Source organism: Erythrolamprus reginae, chromosome 12 (genome assembly GCF_031021105.1).
Source record: "Erythrolamprus reginae isolate rEryReg1 chromosome 12, rEryReg1.hap1, whole genome shotgun sequence".
Classification (NCBI taxonomy): Eukaryota; Metazoa; Chordata; class Lepidosauria; order Squamata; family Dipsadidae; genus Erythrolamprus; species Erythrolamprus reginae.
Window position 1 is genome coordinate 15,047,893 of NC_091961.1, and position 14,702 is coordinate 15,062,594.

Genomic DNA, 14,702 nt, shown 5'->3' on the forward strand with positions numbered 1-14,702 from the left:
ATGCAATATTCTTTTTTCAATGGACAATGCATCACATTTTTCAATATAACATTCTTTTACCTGTCTGTCTGGTAAATTACTGTTCCTTCCCAGAAAGCAAATTTATCTGATTATGATAAAAATGTAATTCAGCACATGTATAAAATGTTTCCTCTTGCTTACCTGAGCATTTCATTCCACAAACAGCCAAAGATTGGTTAACTTCTCTTTAGATGCAGTGGGGAATAGAAATGTGTATTTTCTGATTAGCAATTCATATTCTTCTTTTACCTATGCCTGTTCTCACATGTATCACTCAATTTAGTTCTTCCTTGCTAACAACTTTCCAAGAATTACATAGTCCTTTATTCATATTAATGATAAATTGATCAACTTTATATGAGAGATGCCTGCATATTGTAGTAACAAATGAGAATAGATGTTACTAGAGAAGTTAGGACTTGCCTCTAATATTGATGTCTGGATCTGTAGGATCTGTTCATGGCCTTTGACTTGTCTGACACAGATTTTGCATGACAGTTGTGTGGTGGCAGGAGTATAGCGCTCCAGAGAAAAGGCACAGTGAAGTGGTTGCTTGTTGTTGCACCACACACGAGAAAAAGGAACTTCCTAGAAAAGAAAGGGCAGGATGGAAGTGGCTTGCAAATTGACCAAGCAAAAAATTAATGTAGAAGAGAAGAGAAAGAACTGTAAAAGATAACAAAATGCAAAAACATGCAAATAGAAATAAAACAACCATGGCAAAAGAAAGCAAAGATAATACCAATAATTATAGGCATCTTTGATGCAATCCCAAAACAATTGGAGCACTACTTGAACTCCATTGGCATTGACAAATTCATCAAATTCAGTCTTCGGAGAGGGGCGGCATACAAATCTAATAAATTATTATTATTAAATTATTTATTTATTGGATTTGTATGCCGCCCCTCTCCAGACACTCGAGGCGGCTAACAGCGACAATAAAACAGTGAACAATAGTAATTTGGTATTGATGATTAAAAATCAATTAATATAAAAACCAAACATACATACATACATACCATGCATAGAATTGTAAAGGCCTAGGGGGAAAGAGGATCTCAATTCCCCCATGCCTGGCGGCAGAGGTGGGTTTTAAGTTGTTTACGAAAGGCAAGGAGGGTGGGGGCAGTTCTAATCTCTGGGGGGAGTTGGTTCCAGAGGGTTATTATTATTACCAATCAATTTGCAAATACAGCTTAACTTGGAACAATTTATATCCTGCAACAGTACCTCTAAAACCACCAATCATCAGCATCTGCCTATCCCAGATCATTGGGGAGGACTCGATAGGTGGATAAAAATGTCAAATACATCTGGAAATCTGACTGGGCAACAAACCATAATGATAAGTGCTAAAGAAAAAAGACGCTTGTAATAAATATTTGCTTTGAAGGAATAAGTGGTCAACTGTGGATAAGGAAGGCTAGCTGAGGCAAGGTATTATGAAGCAACCATATTTTAAATGAACTGTGGATTTTGAATCTTTAAACTATAACACAGTTGGCAGTTTAAGAGCATTGCTCTGCACACTTTTACCAAACAGTTGCTATTATAGAGCTTGAAAAATCCCTAATTGTTAGACATAACGCAGTAACTGGTTGACAAGCATGAATGATGAGGAAGCAGGCTGAGAAAACACTTCTCAATCTGTCCTCTTTATTTGTCTTTTCCCAGATACTTTATAACAAGGATGTCCAACCTTGACAACATTAAAATTTTCCAAGGCTGGCTGGGGAACTCTGGGAGTTGAAGTCCACAGGTCTTAAAGTTGCCAAGGTTGGACACTCCTCATCTTATTTTGCCCAAAGGAGATAGACCCCCTTTCCAATGAAGCATTGGGATGAAGCTGCTGATTATGTTCCCCTCCTCTGAAAAAAAATGACCTCTGTAAGGCATGTGGACACGTTCTTTGAATCAATGGAGGAAATGACCATTTTCTTCACAGCATGCCAGGTTTTCATATTAAATTTGGTAGAGGCAGAAGATAGATAAGTCATGACTGACACTATTATATAGCCACCAAATAACAAATAATGGAAATATTATAAAATAAGACTTCTACAGTAAAGATCCCAGATTTTTGTTACTACATTAGCTTTGGGTGCTAATCGATCCATTTTAAATCAATATCATCATTAATCAACCCATTACAATGAAAAACTCTTCACTGAACATTATGGACTTGTAATCTACCAATCTGAATCAGTGTGGGTTGGTAGATAGATAACTATTTTAGGCCACTCCCAAAATAGAGTGGCCTAAAATCAAACAGATGACTTCATGGTTTAAGGAGGAAAAGAAGCCCTGACTTTCTGCTCCTAGTCCAACTCCTTATGTCTATGGGGATTTTCTCAGTCATCCAGTTCACAGTTGTCTCAAAGCTGCTTTTTCAAAAGGCAATTGAACAATGTTTTTCCTTGAGGAAGATCTTTCATTTCTCATCCAAGAAGCTTTATCTGACTGGATGGTGGGGAGGATGTAAGGATTAGATTTGACAGGCTGAGGGGGTGGGAATGGAAGGATCATATTTCTTTGCAATCATCTGGTTGTTAGCATTCTCTCTGAGAGCTGTTGAGGTCACTTGGGGGTTTATCTGTGTCCTCAGGTTCATCTGAATCAGAATGCAAATGTGCGTGGAATCTTCTTTGAACTGCTAAAATTATAAACAGGAGACAGGTGATTTCCTATTCCTTCCCCTCTGTTTAAGGACCTGGCTTGACCTTTTTGGCCAGCTACAACGGAATTTCATTTTGGAGATAGGACCATTTATTGGAGGCTGAACTTCAGGTAAAGTCAGATGGGGTGACAGCTAGTGGTTTAGGGATAGTTCTGGGCGAACAATGGTGTCACTCCCTCTGGCCAAGCCAATGGCTGAAGACAGACTTGTGTAGGGACCTCACGTTCTTGTAGTTCTTCCCAATAGTGGTGGCGGTGGAACTCTGGGGTGCACTGCTTGCAGGTAAGACAATAGATTTAGATTTAGATTTAGATTTATTGGATTTATATGCCGCCCCGCTCCGCAAACTCGGGGAGGCTCACAACAATAATTAAAAAACAGTACATAATAACAAATCCAATGCCCACCAATCTAATTACAATTTAAAATTAGTAATTTCATAAAACAATCCCAATATATAAAAAAACAGGCACACAGTCAATCAATCAAACGGCAAAACAACATGGGCAAGGGGGAGATGTTTTAGTTCCCCCATGCCTGACGGCAAAGGTGGGTCTTAAGGAGTTTACGAAAGGCAGGGAGGGTGGGGGCAATCCTAATCTCAGGGGGGAGCTGATTCCAGAGGGTCAGGGCCCCCAAAGAGAAGGCTCTTCCCCTGGGTCCCGCCAGACGACATTGTTTAGTCGACGGGACCCGAAGAAGGCCGACTCTGTGGGACCTAACCGGTCGCTGGGATTCATGCAGCAGGAGGCGGTCCCGAAGATATTCTGGTCCGGTGCCATGAAGGGCTTTATAGGTCATAACCAACACTTTGAATTGTGACCGGAAATTGATCGGCAACCAATGCAGACTGCGGAGTGTTGGAGTAATATGGGCATACTTAGAGAAGCCCATAATTGCTAACGCAGCTGCATTCTGCACGATCTGAAGTTTCCGAACACTTTTCAAAGGTAGCCCCATGTAGAGAGCATTACAGTAGTCGAGCCTCAAGGTCAGCGGTCCCCAAACTACGGCCCGCGGGCCGGATGCGGCCCGCTGAGGCTATTTACCCGGCCCGCAACAGCGTACAAGATTTTACCATATATAATATACTAAGTTCCCGAATCTCCCCTCCACTCTGCTGCTGAGCGTCTGGCGGCGGCAAGGAAGAGGAAAGCCAGGGGGCGGGGAGGAAAGCACCCTATGGCAGAGCAGCAACAGTTCCTCTCCCTAAAGGCGAGAAAGAAATTAGCCAATTGCTTTCCTCCCCGCCCCCTGGCTTTCCGCCTCCTCCTCCAGACACTCAGTTGCAGACCGTCTTGGTCCCTCCAGTGCCGCTTTTTTGTTTTTTGTTTTTTTTGCACCGGTGAGGTTTGCGCGCGTTTGGGCACTTTTGGTGTTGGGGGGGGTCTGCTGCGGAGAGGGAGAGAGAGAAAGAGGGAGACATAGAAAGGGACTGAGAGAGAAAAATAAAGCAAGAAAGAGAGGGAGAGAGAGAACCGGAGAGTGCTGCTTTTTTGCTTCTTCGCTGCCCCGCAGGGAGCCTGGAAGCCCTGCAAGAGCGTCTGGAGGGGGCAGTAAACAAGCCATCAGGACCCCCGCGCACTAAATTGTTAACGGGCACACCGTCCCGGCCAGGCGACGGGGAGGCCCTCCCTATGGTTGCCCGCCGCCCAGGCCCCGCGCTTGGAGCCGGGGGCGACGGGCCTAGCCTCGGCTTACTTGGCCCCGGTGCGGCCGAAGCGTGGGGCGGAGTAGGCGGCGGCGGCTGCTTCAGGCCCGCCCCCGAGCTGAGCTTCCTTTGGCTTCCTTCGGGGCAAAGCTGCAAAGCTCACCTGCCGCCTCAAAGGAAGCTCAGCTCAACGAGGACCGGCTCTTGGTCCCTTGAAGCTGCTGCCGCCGCCGCCTCCGCCTCCGCCGCCCACTGCGGAGATCCCTTCGCCCGAATGGAGGCGGCGGCGGCGGCGGGTTCAAGGGACCAAGAGCCGGTCCTTTTCGGAGCTGCGTTGCTTGAGGAGATCCCTTCGCCCGGAGGCTGAGGCTGCAACAATTCAGCACCGAGAAAGACCGGCTCTTGGTCCCTTGAGCCCACCGCCTCCGTTCGGGCGAAGGGATCTCCGCAGTGGGCGGCGGCAGCGGTGGCAGCTTCAAGGGACCAACACCCGGTCCTCGTTGAGCTGGGCTTCCTTTGGCTTCCTTCAAGGCGGCAGGTGAGCTTTGCAGCTTTTGCCTCGAAGGAAGCCAAAGGAAGCTCAGCTCGGGGGCGGGCCTGAAGCAGCCGCCGCCACCTACTCCACCCCCCGCGCTTCGGCCGCACCGGGAGCTCTGGTGGGCGCGGGGCAGCAGGGCAAGCCACGAAGGTGGCGCAGCGTGGGTCAAGCGGGAGGACACAGCAGTAGTCGTAAGGCGGCGGTGCGGCGGTTGGCTGCAAGGCACCGGCGGCGGCGGCTTGATGTGTTGCAGGACACCGTACATTGCTGGTGCTGCACTGGGCATGCCCAGCACAGCGCCAGAAATGTACTGCGACCCGACGTCGGTGCCACTGTCTTGGGAGCTTCTGCTTGCAGCCGACTGCCCCGCGGCGTGTTGCAGGGCAGGAAAAAAAAGAAGAGAGGAAGGAAGAGAGAAGAAAAGGAGAGAGAGAGAGAGAAAAAGAAAGCAAGAGAGAGAGGGAGAGAAAAAAGGTGAGGGGGAGGGAATGTGAGAGAGAAAAAGAGAAAAATGAGAAAATGATGGAGGGAAAGAACGAGGGAGAGGGAAACAAAACAAATGAGAAAGAAGGAAAAAAAGGGAGAGGGAAGAGAGAAGTGGGAAGGAGGGAGGGAGGGAAAGAAGGAGAAATGGCAGGAAAAGGAAGGAAGGAAGGAAGGAAGGAAGAAGAAATGGAGGGAACAAGGAAGGAAGGAAGAATGAAATGAATGGAAGGGTGGAGGAAGGAAAGACTTTTGGGGGGGGGGTACATTTTTTTAAATTTTTCTCTCAACATACATTCAAACAATACAATGTACCATCTAATTTTCCCTGAATAAAATGTGGTATTTTGTCAATAACTAATATCAATCATCAAAAAAGTTGCAAAAGTTTTTTTTCTAATGTTGTCATCCAGGTACATACTTTTCTTTTAATTAAATTCCCTTCTTAATGTTCCTTCAAAAAGTACACCACCAATTATATTTCTAAGTTATTAATCATTATGCCAAAGTGCTTCCTTCTTTATATATTTTTCTATAAATATTTTTATACATTTTTCTATAAACCAATAAAACCTTGTATAGCCAATCAGATGTTAACAAAAGAAAATTAAAAACAAAACATAAACATGTATGAATTTCAGACTTCTTCCCTCCCTCTAAATAGTACATTCCCATTTTGTTTTTTTATGTTAAAATAAGGTATGTGCAGTGTGCAGAGGGATTTGTTCATAGGTTTTTTATAGTCCGGCCCTCCAACAGTCTGAGGGACAGTGAACTGGCCCCCTGTGTAAAAAGTTTGGGGACCCCTGCTCAAGGTGATGAGGGCATGAGTGATTGTGAGCAATGACTCCCGGTCCAAATAGGGCCGCAACTGGCACACCAGGCGAACCTGGGCAAACGCCCCTCTCGCCACAGCTGAAAGGTGTTTCTCTAATGCAGCGGTCCCCAAACTACGGCCCGCGGGCCGGATGCGGCCCGCTGAGGCTATTTACCCGGCCCGCAACAGCGTACAAGATTTTACCATATATAATATACTAAGTTCCCGAATCTCCCCTCCACTCTGCTGCTGAGCGTCTGGCGGCGGCAAGGAAGAGGAAAGCCAGGGGGCGGGGAGGAAAGCACCCTATGGCAGAGCAGCAACAGTTCCTCTCCCTAAAGGCGAGAAAGAAATTAGCCAATTGCTTTCCTCCCCGCCCCCTGGCTTTCCGCCTCCTCCTCCAGACACTCAGTTGCAGACCGTCTTGGTCCCTCCAGTGCCGCTTTTTTGTTTTTTGTTTTTTTTGCACCGGTGAGGTTTGCGCGCGTTTGGGCACTTTTGGTGTTGGGGGGGGTCTGCTGCGGAGAGGGAGAGAGAGAAAGAGGGAGACATAGAAAGGGACTGAGAGAGAAAAATAAAGCAAGAAAGAGAGGGAGAGAGAGAACCGGAGAGTGCTGCTTTTTTGCTTCTTCGCTGCCCCGCAGGGAGCCTGGAAGCCCTGCAAGAGCGTCTGGAGGGGGCAGTAAACAAGCCATCAGGACCCCCGCGCACTAAATTGTTAACGGGCACACCGTCCCGGCCAGGCGACGGGGAGGCCCTCCCTATGGTTGCCCGCCGCCCAGGCCCCGCGCTTGGAGCCGGGGGCGACGGGCCTAGCCTCGGCTTACTTGGCCCCGGTGCGGCCGAAGCGTGGGGCGGAGTAGGCGGCGGCGGCTGCTTCAGGCCCGCCCCCGAGCTGAGCTTCCTTTGGCTTCCTTCGGGGCAAAGCTGCAAAGCTCACCTGCCGCCTCAAAGGAAGCTCAGCTCAACGAGGACCGGCTCTTGGTCCCTTGAAGCTGCTGCCGCCGCCGCCTCCGCCTCCGCCGCCCACTGCGGAGATCCCTTCGCCCGAATGGAGGCGGCGGCGGCGGCGGGTTCAAGGGACCAAGAGCCGGTCCTTTTCGGAGCTGCGTTGCTTGAGGAGATCCCTTCGCCCGGAGGCTGAGGCTGCAACAATTCAGCACCGAGAAAGACCGGCTCTTGGTCCCTTGAGCCCACCGCCTCCGTTCGGGCGAAGGGATCTCCGCAGTGGGCGGCGGCAGCGGTGGCAGCTTCAAGGGACCAACACCCGGTCCTCGTTGAGCTGGGCTTCCTTTGGCTTCCTTCAAGGCGGCAGGTGAGCTTTGCAGCTTTTGCCTCGAAGGAAGCCAAAGGAAGCTCAGCTCGGGGGCGGGCCTGAAGCAGCCGCCGCCACCTACTCCACCCCCCGCGCTTCGGCCGCACCGGGAGCTCTGGTGGGCGCGGGGCAGCAGGGCAAGCCACGAAGGTGGCGCAGCGTGGGTCAAGCGGGAGGACACAGCAGTAGTCGTAAGGCGGCGGTGCGGCGGTTGGCTGCAAGGCACCGGCGGCGGCGGCTTGATGTGTTGCAGGACACCGTACATTGCTGGTGCTGCACTGGGCATGCCCAGCACAGCGCCAGAAATGTACTGCGACCCGACGTCGGTGCCACTGTCTTGGGAGCTTCTGCTTGCAGCCGACTGCCCCGCGGCGTGTTGCAGGGCAGGAAAAAAAAGAAGAGAGGAAGGAAGAGAGAAGAAAAGGAGAGAGAGAGAGAGAAAAAGAAAGCAAGAGAGAGAGGGAGAGAAAAAAGGTGAGGGGGAGGGAATGTGAGAGAGAAAAAGAGAAAAATGAGAAAATGATGGAGGGAAAGAACGAGGGAGAGGGAAACAAAACAAATGAGAAAGAAGGAAAAAAAGGGAGAGGGAAGAGAGAAGTGGGAAGGAGGGAGGGAGGGAAAGAAGGAGAAATGGCAGGAAAAGGAAGGAAGGAAGGAAGGAAGGAAGAAGAAATGGAGGGAACAAGGAAGGAAGGAAGAATGAAATGAATGGAAGGGTGGAGGAAGGAAAGACTTTTGGGGGGGGGGTACATTTTTTTAAATTTTTCTCTCAACATACATTCAAACAATACAATGTACCATCTAATTTTCCCTGAATAAAATGTGGTATTTTGTCAATAACTAATATCAATCATCAAAAAAGTTGCAAAAGTTTTTTTTCTAATGTTGTCATCCAGGTACATACTTTTCTTTTAATTAAATTCCCTTCTTAATGTTCCTTCAAAAAGTACACCACCAATTATATTTCTAAGTTATTAATCATTATGCCAAAGTGCTTCCTTCTTTATATATTTTTCTATAAATATTTTTATACATTTTTCTATAAACCAATAAAACCTTGTATAGCCAATCAGATGTTAACAAAAGAAAATTAAAAACAAAACATAAACATGTATGAATTTCAGACTTCTTCCCTCCCTCTAAATAGTACATTCCCATTTTGTTTTTTTATGTTAAAATAAGGTATGTGCAGTGTGCAGAGGGATTTGTTCATAGGTTTTTTATAGTCCGGCCCTCCAACAGTCTGAGGGACAGTGAACTGGCCCCCTGTGTAAAAAGTTTGGGGACCCCTGCTCTAATGTGAGCTGTGGATCGAGGAGGACGCCCAAGTTGTGGACCCTCTCTAAGGGGGTCAATAATCCCCCCCCAGCGTAATGGACGGACAGATAGAATTGTCCTTGGGAGGCAAAACCCACAGCCACTCCGTCTTGTCTGGGTTGAGTTTGAGTTTGTTGACACCCATCCAGGCCCCAACAGCCTCCAGGCACTGGAACATCACTTCCACTGCTTCGTTGACTGGACATGGGGTGGAGATGTAAAACTGGGTATCATCGGCGTATTGATGATACCTCACCCCATGCCCTTGGATGATCTCACCCAGCGGTTTCATGTAGATATTAAATAGCAAGGGGCAGAGGACCGACCCCTGAGGCACCCCACAAGGGAGAAACCTCGGGGTCAACCTCTGACCCCCCACTAACACCGACTGTGACCGACCGGAGAGGTAGGAGGAGAACCACTGAAGAACAGTGTCTCCCACTCCCAACCCCTCCAGCCAGCGCAGAAGGATACCATGGTCGATGGTATCAAAAGCCGCTGAGAGGTCAAAGCGCGCCAGGACAGAGGACAGGCCCCTCCCCCGGGCCCGCCAGAGATCATCCATCAACGCGACCAAAGCAGTTTCCGTGCTGTAGCCGGGCCTGAATCCAGACTGTTGAGGACCTAGATAATCGGCTTCTTCCAAGGACCGCTGGAGTTGAAGTGCCACCACCTTCTCAACAACCTTCCCCATGAAGGGAAGGTTGGAGACTGGACGGTAGTTATTAAGCATGGCTGGGTCCAGGGAAGGCTTCTTGAGGAGGGGGTGCACAAGTGCCTCCTTATAAAGGGGCGGAAAGGACCCCCTCCCCAAGGAGGCATTGACAATCTCCTGGACCCAGCTCCGTGTCACCCCTCGACTGGCCGAAACCAGCCAAGAGGGACACGGATCCAGTAAACAGGTGGCGGAACTCACAGCTCCAATGGCCTTGTCCACTTCATCAGGTGACACCAAGTCAAACTCCTTCCAGACAGATGGACAAAGACGTTTAGCCCCAGTCACCTCGACTGACTCATTGTCAGTCGACTCTGTTTTACAATTGGAGTCGAGGTCCACTCGGATCTGAGCGATTTTATCAGCGAAAAATGTGTTAAAATCCTCGGCACTACTCTGCAAGGGCTCCCCAACTCCCCTCTGATTAAGAAGGGAGTGGGTTACCCTAAACAGAGCGGCCGGGCGGGATTCCGCTGATGCAATCAAGGCAGCATTATACGCGCATCTTGCCGCCTTGAGCGCCACTTTGTAATATGAGCTCTTACAAGTGTTCGATCGGATTCAGACTTACTCTTCCTCCATCGCTTCTCCAGACGTTTCTTCTGGCGCTTCAACACCTGGAGCTCCTCATTGAACCATGGAGCTCTACGGGGTCTAGTGCCACGGAGAGGTCGCAACGGCGCAATCCGGTCCAGAACCTCCACTGCAGCCTTGTTCCAGGCCTCAGCAAGAGACTCTGCCGAACTGTGGACGAGTGTATCTGGAATAACCCCAAGCGCCATCTGGAAACCTTCTGGATCCATCAGGCGTCTGGGGCGGAACCTCCTAATTGGTTCCGCCTCCCTGTGGGGAAGGATTGGAGCCAGGAAGTTAAGCCACAGTAGGAAATGATCTGACCATGACAAAGGCAACACGTCTAAGCCCCTTAATCTCAGATCATTACTCACCCTCGTGAGTCGGACCCTGAACTACTTGAGTCAGGTCCATCGCTGTCATGGTGACCATGAACTCCTGTGCCAGTCCAGAGGAACCGCCGAGCGATGGTAGATTGAAGTCCCCCAGGACGATAAGTCCGGGGAACTCCACCGCCAACCCGGCCACCTCCTCGAGTAGCACAGGCAGGGCTGTTGACACGCAGCTGGGAGGCAGGTACGTGAGTAACAAGCCCACCTGAACCCCTAAGTCCAACTTCACCAGGAGGGACTCGCAACCCGCAACCTCTGGAGCAATGAGCCTACGCAGGCCAAGACTCTCCCTGGCTATAATAGCCACTCCTCCCCCCCTTCCCTGGGGTCGAGGTTGGTGCCATACCCGAAACCCAGCTGGACAAATTTCAGAGAGAGGAACTGCTCCCTCCGGGCCCAGCCAGGTTTCGGTCACACAAGCCAGGCTGGCCTCCTCATCCAGGATCAAATCCCGGATGAGGAGAGCTTTATTTACCACCGACCTGGCGTTGAGTAGCAACAGCTTGAGCCCAGGGCCAGAATTACACTCATCACCAGTGCCTTGAGTTAAGCTCATGGAGCTGGAAGAAGGGATCGCTACTAAGCAGCGCTCCCTCCTTCCCCTGGAACAGCTAGCTCCATGGCTTCCGCCATACCTGCCTCTCCCCAGCAAGACCGGGATATTTTGACCCTCTGTCACCCCAGAGATAAGTGTCCCCACCCCCTCCTGCCCTTCCAGTGTCAGGTGTGCCAAAAATTCCATTCATGTCATATTCATTCATATCATACATATTATAATCCCCCCACCCACTCCATTCCATCTATCACCCCCCTCCCATTCATTTTCATTCACAGTATTCCATTCATTCCAATAATTACTAAAATAATCCCATTCACTCATGCCATCACTACCACCCTCCCATCCACTTAAAAATCCCCACAATAATTTAATTAAAAAGAGTTAATATAAAACTAACAATTCATATTATTAAAATAATATTAATTATTAAAAATATAGATAAATATAAGTAATAAAAATAAAAATATAGGTAGAAGATATTTCAACTGGTCAGTTAATTAATCAATTAAGCCAAGTTCATATAGATATCATCCAGTCTAAAAAGGTGAGTTCAAAGAATGTATGATGTTATTAGTAGGACAAACAATCCTGAGTGTAAACTCTGTCCTCTGTCCTCCCAGGCTTTCTCTTTGCCACTGTCGTTGTTGTCAGCTCTCTCACCTCCACGGCACCCCCGGGCTCTCATGGGTCGCCCCAAATGTCTACCAGTACCTCTGCTGTTATTTGGGAGGTATCTCTGTATCTCCTGATCTTCGGTTATAGCATCCAGCATCCACAAGGTTTTCATACTGTCAATTTCAATCTGGCAGTCTCTTTCTCACAATCTCCTTGTTCACTATAATGGCTGGCCCTCCTTCTTCCAGGCACTCCAGCACCGAGTATGTCCACTGCAAAGCCCTCCGACGTCGAGCTTGCCCACCATGTAACCACTCGGCGTCCAGCATCTATCCGGCAGATCCCATTGTTTTTGGGAACGTCCTGTTGTTGTGGAGGACGTTTTCCTCCATCTACTTTCCTCCTCGGCCCGTGCACAGTCTGCCCAGCATGCTCACCCTGCACACTCGCACGCTCGCTCGCTTGTTCTCAATCCCTCTCCACCTCTCCTTTTCCACCTCTGTCCATATCAGTATGGGTCAATGCCGGGCGGCAGCCACCACTCTTCTCATCTCTGCCAGCCCCCGGGTTGAGCCTCAACGTGTTTGCAACAATACAGCTCACCCCACTGCAGAATGCTCTTGGAATGCGCGGATTCAGGGCAGAATCAAGCCAGCTCGGTCGCGGTCACCATTTTCCGAGCCCCAGCTGATCGGGGCTCCCAGCTTTCTCAAAGCAGGAAATAAGGAGAAAAGCACTGCCGAGACACAAGGTAACACGATCCTCCGAAATGGGGGAATCTAATCCTTCTGAACTATCTACTGCTTTTCAAAATTAACTGAAAATTTCCCTATATTTTGATCTTAATACTGTAGTCCAGTGGAGCAGCAGTCTCTTCCCTCCTTCCTGCTACTCAACCGGAACTGGAACAAAAACCAAATGGTTGTCCACGTCATTAATACGTTGTCCTCTGTTGTGGTTAGCTCCGGCCCAGCTCCTGCCCCAAGGACTGTGGATGTGGGGGAGACATCCACATGTTGCAGGCCTGTTTTGCCCCCGGTGGAATCTGCTGATGGAGGCTCCTCTGACCAAGAAGACATGAGTGACAGGGAGGAGGAGAGTGTGGCAGACAGCTCAGAAGGAGATCAATTATCTAGCTCCTCCTTGGATTCAGAACAAGAGTTAATGATATAGCCACGCATGCGGAGAGCGATGCATAGGCAACAACAACTGAGAGATTATTATCAAAGAAAATGAGGCCACCTGTGGTTGGGTGGGGCTGTGGTAATTAGTGAGGCTGCTATAAATAGCAGCCTGTGGGTTTGGCCATTGTGGAGGATTATCTGATCATTGTGTTTCATGACTGCTTTATGACTTTGACCTTTTTGTGTGCTGATTTTTCCCCGCTTTGAAACTAAGCCAGAGCAAAGTGTGTTTCACTTTGTGAAAGAAGGACTGTGAATTGCCTCACAGCTGCAAGCTAAGTATCACAGAACTGATAAGGGACTTATACAAATTACCAGTTTGTTTGGAGACAAGTGCTCTTTGCTATACCAAAAGAGGGCTTAGTTTAAGTGAATTTTCATTATAAAGAACATTGTTTTGAATTTTCAAACGTGTGTGTGTCTGAAATTTGTACCTGTGAATTTTTGGGAGGAGTCTACCAGAGAGCTCGACAGAACATCCTCCAGGAATGAGAGGGTCATGTGTTTGGTAAAGCATCATGTGAGCAGGTGTTTGGAGTTCGATGTATTGTTTTTGGTGCGTCATGTCCTAGGCATCAAGAATGACATGACAGACGCACACTCGAGGGGGCAGTTGGCCAGGTTCTGGCTGCTTGCTCCACAGGTGAAAGACCAATCGGAAGAGGTACCACAGCACCTATGGGGGCTTGGAAAGCTGAGGTAGACAGGGCTCTGGACAAGTCTGTGGCAGCGAGTACCAGGACAGTGTATCAGCAGGCAGGTAGGGAATTTTGGGCCTTCCGACAACAGAGGAGGTACGAGCAGTGATGGCCCATCCCAGTGGAACACCTGCTTGAGTTTTTCATGGTCCACAGACAACAAGGTAAGCTATTGGGCCTGGCGTTCATTGCCATAGCAATGGGATTTGGGGATTCATCCATTGACTTCAGAGTTAGGAGAACATTAGAGGGGCAGCTTCAGGAAACAGGTCGGGGGGGGGGGGTGATGGCAGGTGCCCCCTATCCATACAGTACCTCATAGGCATTAAGGAGCAGTGAGAGAAGCTATAACACTCTAGTTAAGAAATGGCGCTCTTTCAGGCAATGGCTCTGACACTATTCTATGGGGTGTTTAGGGTCACCGAGATGCTGGCAGCGGTGAAGGGTGACAGGTTGCAGCGGGCTTTTGGGATAGGGGTCTTCACACTGGACCAACAGATGGCGCTCTTTCAACTCAGATTGTCAAAGAAGGGGAGGGGTGCTTTGGTGAAGCTTGCCGGGGCCTCAGATTCAAGGATATGCCTGGTGTCAGCCCTGGTAGCATACCAGGCTCAGAGGGGTGCAGCCCAGGGTATTTGTTTCACCACATGGATGGCACACTGTTGACAAAGTATCAGTTTTGGGTGGTAGCTACAAAGGCCCTTCACCGAATGGGCCTAGGCCCGAGGGATTAAGTGGGTACACTTCTTCAGGATTGGAGTTGCCACTACAGTAGCAATTGCAGGGTTTAACGCAGAGCAGCTACAAACAGTGTGAAGGTGGAGGACTTCAGCATTTCAATTGTACATTTGCTCCAATTTGAGCATGGTCCAGGTTTAATTGCTGTTTTGACACTGCTCTCTTTCCTTCCTGGATGGTGTAGATGGGAAGAAGCCCGGGGTCCTGATCTGTGGCCAAACCATGGTGTTCTGGGCCGAGAGGAGAGCTGCGAAATCTGCGCCCAGAATGTAGATGAGGCTGAGCCAGTGGGCCAGAGTGCAGTGGCTCGGACAGAAGGGTTTGAGATGGAACGGGCTCCTCCTGTTACTGTTTGACAGTTGGGCTGTCAGTGTTGTGCCTAAATGGCTGGTGTTACACTGGGTGG

At 49.2% G+C, this 14,702-nt stretch overlaps 1 protein-coding gene across 1 annotated transcript in view; it reads right to left on the reverse strand.

Annotated features, from left to right (window-relative positions):
* The window catches only part of UNC5D (unc-5 netrin receptor D), a 769,587-nt gene that overhangs the window by 39,534 nt on the left and 715,351 nt on the right, over positions 1–14,702 (reverse strand). The window contains exon 14 of the mRNA XM_070765210.1: positions 445–609. Within this exon, the coding sequence (XP_070621311.1) occupies positions 445–609 (165 nt within the window). The remainder of the gene's footprint in view (positions 1–444; positions 610–14,702) is intronic.